This window comes from Triticum dicoccoides, chromosome 1B, assembly GCF_002162155.2.
Source record: "Triticum dicoccoides isolate Atlit2015 ecotype Zavitan chromosome 1B, WEW_v2.0, whole genome shotgun sequence".
NCBI lineage: Eukaryota > Viridiplantae > Streptophyta > Magnoliopsida > Poales > Poaceae > Triticum > Triticum dicoccoides.
In genome coordinates, this window is record NC_041381.1 from 374274862 (window position 1) to 374285533 (window position 10672).

The 10672-nt window shown below is 43.5% G+C and overlaps 1 protein-coding gene across 1 annotated transcript; it reads right to left on the reverse strand.

Annotated features, from left to right (window-relative positions):
* Positions 1–1465: 1465 nt before the first annotated feature.
* On the reverse strand, positions 1466–7919 carry LOC119336231 (mitochondrial inner membrane protein OXA1-like). The gene is made up of 9 exons (XM_037608237.1): positions 7425–7919; positions 7243–7324; positions 6651–6695; positions 6468–6526; positions 5272–5338; positions 3244–3375; positions 2689–2808; positions 2108–2162; positions 1466–2029 (listed from the first exon to the last, which is right to left on the reverse strand). The coding sequence occupies exons 1-9, from the start codon at positions 7868–7870 to the stop codon at positions 1812–1814; spliced, it is 1224 nt and encodes a 407-aa protein (XP_037464134.1). The 5' UTR covers positions 7871–7919; the 3' UTR covers positions 1466–1811.
* Between the last annotated feature and the right edge of the window lie 2753 nt (positions 7920–10672).

The following is a 10672-nucleotide window of genomic DNA, read 5'->3' on the forward strand; positions in this document are numbered from 1 at the left end:
TGTATTGTATGTTGGTACTTGGTTGCTCTTTTACTGGAAGAAAATGATTCGTGTTTGTTTCCGATCTGTTTGACGAAATTGCTCTATAATGGCACGTAACACATTTTTTCATCCTCTGAGCTGCTCAGCATACATGTAAATATTTGGACTGCGAAATGGATCTTAGCCATTGACTGACAAAGAAGGGTGCGATCTTTCACCGGAGGTAAGTCCTTGCCTTCAAGTTTGCATGTCATGTGTGGTGACTTTTGTTAGAATAACTTTGCAAATTGTAAGGATATACTGCCATATTATCCTATAAACTGCTATTCCTATTTTGGCAAGCAAAAAAAATCAGAATACCATCAAATCAGTAGGGAGACTTGCATGTCCAATTGTAATTGTTTCTTTCGTACTTTCCAGAACATTTCTGTGTTTATTTTCTGCATTCTGAAATCTAGCTGGCAGCAAACTCATATTTTACCAATGTAATAATATGCAGTACTGCTACATCTACAATATAAGCTGTGCTCTGTTGGAAACAAAGGCGCTCGTGTCTTGTATCATGGATACGTACAAACCTTTGCCCTTTGAGTAAAGGTGCATTTTGGCACTCAAAAAATCATTACAGAAATTCTTATGTGTATTTTATACTGTCAAAATATTAACTCATTGTCCTAGGGCTAATGCCTTTCCAGTTCCATCTCAAATATTTTACAATCTTTCTAGCTACTATCACTTCCTATCTTTGGTTGGTTAAATAAAATATACTTTAACTGCATTTTACTCCAATCATAATTTATATAACTTAATGTAGTAAGAATCACTCCAAGGTTATATTTAAGCTGATTGGAACACTGCATCAGCTTATGATTGTTATGTTGGGAACTTGGGATCAACAATTTGGATTCTTATGTCATGTTGCCAACGGGCCATGATGTTGGTTTCTTATGTCATGTTGCGAATCAGGTTTTGTGGTTGTGCTAATAGTTCCTTGGTTTTCTCTGAACATAAAACTTTTCCCTTCTCCAACTGAACTAAACTGGATAGTCCACTGCCTTACTCCAATCAGGCAGTGACGACAGTGAAGAAGTGTTCGGACAGGAGACCACTGCCTTATGTTAGAAGCCCTTCCAACTGAACAACTACCTATATAGATGAGCCAATTTGAGGAGATCAGCACTGCAGCGACACAACGGGGAAGGAAATCCTATAATAACTTGGCATGTAACTGTTCTCTTTGTCAAACCTTTGTAATTTTTTTCTATTTTTATGTGGTGAGTGTACTCCTTGGTATGCAATTTACTCCAGTTATTGACAATTTAGTGAGTTGGTAACGCACACTTCTATATTTAACTCTTTCATTTGAAACAAATATATGAAGCAGATTATGCTAATTCAATTCTACATCTTCATATATTTACAAAAATGCCTACCAATCTTTTGTCAAAATGGACAGGCGCCGCAACGCGCGCTCACCATGATCTAGTAAGGACATATGACAGATCTTCATTTGATATCAGGTAAGTTTCTTCACAAAAACACAGTAAATTTGCTCTTCAAAGACCAAGCCATTAGTGCTTAATAAAAATGAAGCTTCTGCTCCCAATTTCTTTTCAACCATCATGTTAAAGCTAACAAACTAAAGATACGATAAGCTAAATCACGTCAGTATGCTACCTATTCATCTGCAGTAGCAGACAGCCACTCTAATCCTGAAATTGCAGCGTAATCTAGATTCGGATACAAAGCACAAGACAGGCGGTTCGTTAGGAGATTGTCGTCCCAACAAGTGGATATACTGCGATGATAAGTCAGGGTTATATCGAAATTTAACCGTCTTTGGTTGATTTCTTGTCAGACTCGTCTCTGTGAATGCTGGCATCAGAAGATTCCTTTTTCTCTGGGGGAACTGGCTGATCCTCTTCTTTGACAGGAGACGGGCAATCTTCAGCAGTCAGGCCCTTTTGTCCATCGGAAGAGGAACATCTTAGGTTTAGTCGGAAGGAGCCACCATATAGTACTTTCTGCACAGCTGGATGCTTAAGAACTGCAAGCAGTGAAAGCGTGTATTGTCAAGCGTAATGGAAACAGGACCAAACCCAATTGCAAGGTACAGGAGGCTCACCTATCTTTCCTGCAAGAGTCAGAGCACTCCAGGTGACCAAGGAACAAGAAATCGCCTGGACAGGACATAAAATTGGAGATGATTTGTCATCAGAAAGTAGGGCAGTATCATCATGTTTACAACCATACATAGAATGGCTTGAATACTCACTATTGGATTTAATCTTTTGGCCTTTATAAATGACAGTAACCATTATGCAGTATTTAAGAAAGAGCTCACGGAGACATGGTAATAAACCTACTGTCTCAAGGCATTGAAGAAAACAAAAATTAAGCTGGTTACGATTTTTTAGCTCTTATTTGAAATGGAGGGGTGGGGGGCTAAATACCTTCCTATTTTGAGGGTGTTCAGGCTAAATTCAACAAACAAACAACAACAACAAAGCCTTTAGTCCCAACAAGTTGGGGTAGGCTAGAGCTGAAACCCATAAGATCTCGCAACCAACTCATGATTCTGGCACATGGATAGCTAGCTTCCACGCACCCCTGTCCATGGCTAGTTCTTTGGTTCATGCTAAATTCAACAATGTAAAATTATTCAATAACAAAAAACTCTAAGCATGAGCAAATACCCCACTCTACCTGAGGAAGGGTTGCTGTCCACAGCATAGGCAGAAGAGATGTTGCTCTCACAAACTGCCTTATATTATCTTCCATCTTGCGAGAGCGTTCTGTACGTTTTGCTGCAACACCATAGTTGACCTAAAAGCCAAAAACTCATATTAGTCATCCCTCCATCCATTTGGAAAGGTAAGGCGTCCACACTTCCCAGTGCTTATCTTTGACCAACAATTAGTGAAATTTATGTGGTTTCTGTGATAAAAAATTGAGTTTGCTAGGTGGGATTTTAATACAAATCCAACAACATCAATTTGTATCAAATAATGTACACATTGTTTAACTAAATATCGGAATCCTGAAAAGCGTGGCCAGCACTGGCAAGTTGCCACCTTACATTTCTCAATAGAGTAACACTTAAGAAAACAAATTAATCTCATGGAAACAGTGTACAGTGGGAGCACAGACAAACTAAACAAAATCTAAAGGAAAAATAGTTGAAGGATGCGATAAACGGCATCTCGAACTTTGTAGCACAAGAACAAACATACATTTAGATAAGAAGAACTGTACACATACCTCAAAGCGAAGCATGATGAACAGTGATGTTATCATGGGAAAGATGCAAAGAGCATCAGGGGTCGTCAGATCAGTAAACCATAAAGCTCCACCCCCTTTTAAAGATGGAACTTTCTCAACCATGTTTGATATCTAGAAGCAACAACAACAACAACAACAAAGCCTTTAGTCCCAAGCAAGTTGGGGTAGGCTAGAGGTGAAACCCATAAGATCTCGCAACCAACTCATGGCTCTGGCACATGGATAGCAAGCTTCCACGCACCCCTGTCCATAGCTAGCTCTTTGTCGATACTCCAATCCTTCAGGTCTCTCTTAACGGACTCCTCCCATGTCAAAATCGGTCGACCCCGCCCTCTCTTGACATTCTCCGCACGCTTTAGCCGTCCGCTATGCACTGGAGCTTCTGGAGGCCTGCGCTAAATATGCCCAAACCATCTCAAACGATGTTGGACAAGCTTCTCCTCAATTGGTGCTACCCCAACTCTATCTCGTATATCATCATTCCGGACTCGATCCTTCCTCGTGTGGCCACACATCCATCTCAACATACGCATCTCCGCCACACCTAACTGTTGAACATGTCGCCTTTTAGTCGGCCAACACTCCGCGCCATACAACATTGCGGGTCGAACCGCCGTCCTGTAGAACTTGCCTTTTAGCTTTTGTGGCACTCTCTTGTCACAGAGAATGCCAGAAGCTTGGCGCCACTTCATCCATCCGGCTTTGATTCGATGGTTGACATCTTCATCAATACCCCCATCCTCCTGCAACATTGACCCCAAATACCGAAAGGTGTCCTTCCGAGGTACCACCTGGCCATCAAGGCTAACCTCCTCCTCCTCACAGCTAGTAGTACTGAAACCGCACATCATGTACTCGGTTTTAGTTATACTAAGCCTAAACCCTTTCGATTCCAAGGTTTGTCTCCATAACTCTAACTTCCTATTTACCCCCATCCGACTATCGTCAACTAGCACCACATCATCCGCAAAGAGCATACACCATGGGATATCTCCTTGTATACCCCTTGTGACCTCATCCATCACCAATGCAAAAAGATAAGGGCTCAAAGCTGACCCCTGATGCAGTCCTATCTTAATCGGGAAGTCATCGGTGTCGACATCACTTGTTCGAACACTTGTCACAACATTATTGTACATGTCCTTGATGAGGGTAATGTACTTTGCTGGGACTTTGTGTTTCTCCAAGGCCCACCACATGACATTCCGCGGTATCTTATCATAGGCCTTCTCCAAGTCAATGAACACCATATGCAAGTCCTTCTTATGCTCCCTATATCTCTCCATAAGTTGTCGTACCAACAAAATGGCTTCCATGGTCGACCTCCCAGGCATGAAACCAAACTGATTTTTGGTCACGCTTGTCATTCTTCTTAAGCGGTGCTCAATGACTCTCTCCCATAGCTTCATTGTATGGCTCATCAGCTTAATTCCACGGTAATTAGTACAACTCTGAACATCTCCCTTGTTCTTGAAGATTGGTACTAATATACTCCGTCTCCATTCTTCTGGCATCTTGTTTGCCCGAAAAATGAGGTTGAAAAGCTTGGTTAGCCATACTATCGCTATGTCCCCGAGACCTTTCCACACCTCAATGGGGATACAATCAGGGCCCATCGCCTTGCCTCCTTTCATCCTTTTTAAAGCCTCCTTCACCTCAGACTCCTGGATGCGCCGCACAAAACGCATGCTGGTCTCATCAAAGGAGTCATTCAGTTCAATGGTAGAACTCTCATTCTCCCCATTGAACAGCTTGTCGAAGTACTCCCGCCATCTATGCTTAATCTCTTCGTCCTTCACCAAGAGTTGGCCTGCTCCGTCCTTGATGCATTTGACTTGGCCAATATCCCTCATCTTCCTCTCCTGGATGCGTTTGATATCTAGAAGCATGACAGAAAATTGAAATGACAAGAAGTCTGTGAAAATGGAAACAAGAAGGTGGTTGTGGTGAGAAGCGATGCATAAAAAATTGGCTAAACAGATGGTTTAGCATGTGAAATCAACTTACAGCACTGTAAAGAGTTATAAAGGTATATGGTGTCACAATGATGTGAAGAGTTGGCAGAAAACCAAGCCTGTGTGAACAAGAGCGAGTATTTAGAATTTAGAGAAATCCATGCAAGGTCCCTAAAACAACAAGTAGGAGCAAAAGAAGTGGATGTTGTTTATGGCATGCGGTTAAATTTTTCAGTCAAAAGGAATTTTGATCAACGCAATAAGGAGCACAGGAGTCAGAAGCAACAATTTGGAAGGGAAAGGCCAAATAAGCTACACAGCAAGATGAAATATTATTATATTGGCTAGACCCAGGCACTCACACCACGGCACCATAGTATTATGAAGGCAAAGTAGGAAGTTTGCACATGCACTCTAATTTCACAGTAAATAAGCAAATATTAAAGGAAATTATTTTCGTTAAACTGTCCAGCAAAAGTGACCCGATTGGCTGAAGGAGGTATGGGATATGGACATTATACAACTTCCAAAGTGTTTGACTGGAACAACACTCTTTTTATGTTTGAAATTGCAAATGCAAGAACACAAATAAAAAGGGCCTAACCAAATTTCCACGTTCATACATCCAACTTCAACACTAGAAATGATTTTCAGTCCCATGGAGCCATGGCTCCACACTTTGTTGCAGTTAAATGCATTTATGTCTGCCTGGGGATGTGTGTGTGTGTGTGTGTGTGTGTGTGTGTGTGTGTGTATAGCTGACAGTAATTGGACATGATTAGTGCGGTTTTCTTCATATATTGTGCTGCGCAGTGCACAGCCCCCATCAAAGACAAGTTCTACTACTCCCTCAGATCCATATTAATTGACGCACACCTAGTATAACTTTGTACTAAAGTTGTACTAAGTGTGCGTCAATTAATATGGATCAGAGGGAGTAGATTTTTCTTAAACTGGGTTGTCTGCTAGGCCAAAATCATTTCATGTCTCGGATGAAACAATCTAACATCTTTTTCCTATTGAATAACTTTTAAGCAGATATGTGTCATGATTGAACACTGGAAAGAAAGAAGATAGGGGAACCACAAAACTTCCTTTTCTCTCTTTCATGTTAACACTAAACATCACACACGTCTCTTCTTTCATCCAGCAAGAACTATGTATCATTTAACGGTATTTACTCAGAAAGAAAACATTAGCGCCCGCAATAATGTCACAATACAAGCACAAGTAAAGCATTTTACATACTTCCTGACCATAGGATCTGCTGCATCTGCAAGTTCTTGTATTGATTTCTCACCCTTAGTCTGCAGGAAATGATTGTGTACAGTCAAATTTCTTGACAGTAAAATATGCGGCTTGCACAGTGCAATAGGAGTAGTACAAAATATAATAGTATTTCGCTTCCCTTATTGCAGGGATCTTACATACATTCTTTACCCACTTGATGTATTGTTCAAGGTCCTGACGCATACCCTATATAAGTTTGAAGCATTAAAGAAAGTAGGGTTAAGCCTGTGGTCAAAACAAAGTTCTTCAAAGTAAAATATGACAATTAAATTTTATTTCAGCTGGCTCTGTAGTTAGTTAGGCACTTTTGCGATGCATGGGAATTCTGCAAGAACTTCATACGGAACAATTGAATCCTACAGGATACTGGAGAGGTTCTCACATTTCTTAACACACATTTTACTCAAGGGTATTGCATTCATAGCACACATTTACTACATATTCCCCATATGTGAGTTTTGGGTCTACAAAAAGATGGCTGATTAAAATTGTTGCTTGGTGGTGGGATTAACCCCAAGCAAAGAATCTTAACTTTGCATGCAGAAATTTGGTTTACTTCTCATGACCAAAAGATGGGATAAAATCTGACCTGTGACTAATTGGGCACAAGCAACTTCTGGCTACACAAGATACGAGCCTACTTACTTATAGCGCTCAGTATAAGCAAGTGTTCTAACATGCATAATAAAGTAAAACCAAAGGGAGGAACAATGGTAAATACTTAAGATCTTACATATAGTCGTTTATTGACAAGCGTCGAAATTGTGAACATCCCACAGCGTAGCAGCACTGTGGAGAGAGCAATAGAAATCCACCTGTGGTGAAAACAATACACACGGAACATGATGCACACCGGAAACGAAATTCTGAAGACAAGGTAAAGGGCACAAATTCCTCAAACCCCTAAACCCTGACCAGTTCAGACCGGTGAAGGAATGGACCGCGCCGATGAGATGCTGCACCGCCGCGACGGCCATTGATGAGTCCTCCGCGGCCCATGCCACCTCGCCGGGGAAGCTCGCCGGGGCCGCCGCGGACGCTGCGGAATGGGCGGCATCGGTGAGGGTGTCGGTGAAGCCGGTGTCGCGGGAGGAGGAGAAGCTGCGGCGGGATGGCCCGGGGAGGAGGTGAAGACCGAATGGGGGGAAGCTTAGGGTTTGCGATGTCCCGCGAGGGGCGAGCGCGAAGTGAAACGGTCGTGGTGCGGGTGGGGGTGGAAGGGTCGAGGGTTTTCGAGGATCGCCGGTGGAGTTGGATGGAAGCAGTTGAGGGAGTGACGGATGGAGGCGGCGGGCGAGGGGACCGGAGAGGCCACCGGATGCGAGGCTTCTGCGCGCGGCCGCGGCCGCGGCCAACGCCATTGCTGCTCGCAGCGCGGTACGCCCGAAAGAGAAGGCTGAAGTTCCCCTTTTTTTTTGGAACTATAGTTATTTGCCAGTGGGTTTGCAACACGGCATATGTGTTCGGTAGTTTGCATCGTTTTTTTCTCCTTACACTCACCCCTATTTGCCGGTGGGAACGTCTTGTCCCACTGCGCACGCCGAAAACCAATCCAGTAATAAATGCGAGCATCGGGATTTAAAATCTGGTGGGCTAGGGATATCACAGTCCTGTAACCATCCAATCACAGATTGGTTCGCGCACTGGGGTGCTGTTGAAGGTATGAAAAAACCAAGACCTTAGAGCAACTCCAACGCGCTGACCTAAACAAACGACTTTTTGTTCGTTTTTTGTCCATTTGGGTCGGCCGTCCGCCCTGTTTGAGATTTGTGTCAGCAATGCGTCCAACGCTTCGACCCATATGTGCCGACGTGGCCGGCTGGCCGCCCTTTTTTAACAAATAGCACAATTTTGCATTATTTCACACACAACTTTTGCATTATTTCACAAGCAAGCATATAGTCCACAACCAAAAAAATAGTATAGTTTCAACCAAAAAATAGCATAGTTTTACAGGCCGAATAAAATTAAAAATATCTCACATAGTTTTGCAAGTCGAATTAAAAAGATACATTTATTGGATGCCAACATGAGCCCACATATACTCAACCAAATCATTTGGCAGTTGCAAATGAGTTTTCCAGTCACGCATGTCATGATGAAATTGGGTGAACTGTTCAAACGTTGCCACTCCTCCATGCTCAGGCACAACATTCTCACCCTGAAACTGAAACCCTTGATCGTAGAGATGTTCTGGGCGCTCATCTTCTACGATCATATTGTGCATGATCACACAAGCAGTCATCACCTCCCACCGTTTCTGCGTGCTCCAACTATTAGCAGGATACCGAATGATGCTCCATCGAGATTGCAAAACACCAAAGGCACGCTCGACGTCCTTCATAGCACTCTCTTGCTCTTGGGCAAATCTTTTCATCTTCTCTCCGACAGGGTTGGAGATTGTCTTCACAAAAGTGGTTCACTGAGGATAGATACCGTCGCCTAGGTAGTATCATTTGTCGTAGTTGTGGCCGTTGATAGTAAAGTTCACCGATGGGCTGTTGCCTTCAGCAAGCCTAGCAAACACAGGTGAGGGCTGAAGCACGTTGATATCATTGTGTGATCCGGCCATGCCAAAGAAAGAGTGCCAGATTCAGAGATCTTGAGACGTCACGGCCTCAAGTATGACTGTGCAAGCCCTGACATGGCTCTTATACTGCCCTTGCCAAGCAGAAGGGCAATTCTTTCACTCCCATTGCATGCAGTCTATGCTGCCAATCATCCCTGTGAAGCCCCTGCTGGCATTCATCGCCAACAAACGGGGTTGTATCGGCTCTCCCAAGTACTCACGGCCAAACACAGCAATAACAGTCTTGCAGAACTTATACAGGGAGTCTAGGCATGTAGACTCGCTCATACGGACGTACTCGTCAATGAGATCACCGGGCACTCCGTATGCAAGCATCCGGATGGCGGCAGTGCATTTTTTTATAAAAGGAGAAATCGATATTTCCAACGGCATTCTCTTTCAACTCGAATGTTTGAACAACGGGTTTGTTGTGTCAAAGTAGCCCTTCCAAAGAAGGAAATGCCCGCTCTCTTGGCTGCGATTCAACGCTGGAAGGTGCCCCGGAATGGAGCCACGGAACGCGGCCGCTGGCTATTGAGGTGGTGATGGACCAACACGGCAACCAAGATCTCCTCCTCATCGGACGAGGAATCGTTGGAGTCGCAAAAGAAATTGTGAAAAAAGAACTCGTCGGCGGAGTCCATTTTATACCTTGGCAAACTGTCGAACAGCTTGCGGGCGTCGATGAAGGAGACGACCGGCGAAGGGAGTCGCGCCGCCCTCGGACCAGCTAGCTGCACTAGCGGCGTCTGACGAGCGTGCCGATGAGGATCTGGCCGGGGCAGCGAGGTGGCTTCTTTGGTCGCGGTCACGACTGTGTCGGGGGAGCGGGGGTGGGAAGCTTTCGGTTCCCCGACGGCAGGACGGCGGTGGCGGGCGAGGTGGGAGGTGGCGGTGTTACAGAGGGGATGTTGCGACGCCGGCAGCCGGCAGAGTCACTGGAGAAATGGGCGGCAGCGAGGACGAAGGAGGCGGGCGAGGGTTTGTTGCTAGAATGGGAGAGGATGGCCAATGTGCCACCGACCAGCGGTGTTGGGGAACGTAGTAATTTCAAAAAAAATTCCTACGTACACGCAAGATCATGGTGTGGCATAGCAACGAGAGGGGAGAGTGTTGTCCACGTACCCTCGTAGACTGTTGTGACGTCCGGATACTTAGGCTACAGTAATCTCACGATAATGATGCCACGTCATCATGGTTACTATTTTTAATCTTGCGGTGTATCACGTCCCTTTCGGATTCTAACTTAAAATAAAGTTAAACGATAAAAGTTTTCTAAAGTCAAATCTAAAATGTTCAAAGTGTAGCAAATAAATCATATATGATCAGGGTGGTGAACCCAAAATTTTATAAAATGCTTAGATGCACTAAATGATAGAAACAATAGCTAAATTATTTATTTAATCGTCACTTAAATGATTAAATTATTGAAAACTACTTTTAATAAATAAAAGGATAATTGTGGCAGTAATATAATTACTACCACTAATTTAGGTGCTAGAATTATATTTCATAAAACAAAAATAGTGTGAATTAAAACCGTAAAAGAAAAATGTTATAAACAGTTAAACAAAAAAAAGAAATAGAAGATCCC

Excerpts from the sequence above, each read along its gene's own strand:
- LOC119336231 (XM_037608237.1), bottom strand. The coding sequence starts at position 7,870 with ATGGCGTTGGCCGCGGCCGCGGCCGCGCGCAGAAGCCTCGCATCCGGT. Across the intron at positions 7,325-7,424 it reads TCCTTCACCGGTCTGAACTG|GTGGATTTCTATTGCTCTCT; the intron begins GTCAGGGTTTAG and ends TTTTCACCACAG. Across the intron at positions 6,696-7,242 it reads TTGTCAATAAACGACTATAT|GGTATGCGTCAGGACCTTGA; the intron begins GTAAGATCTTAA and ends AAACTTATATAG.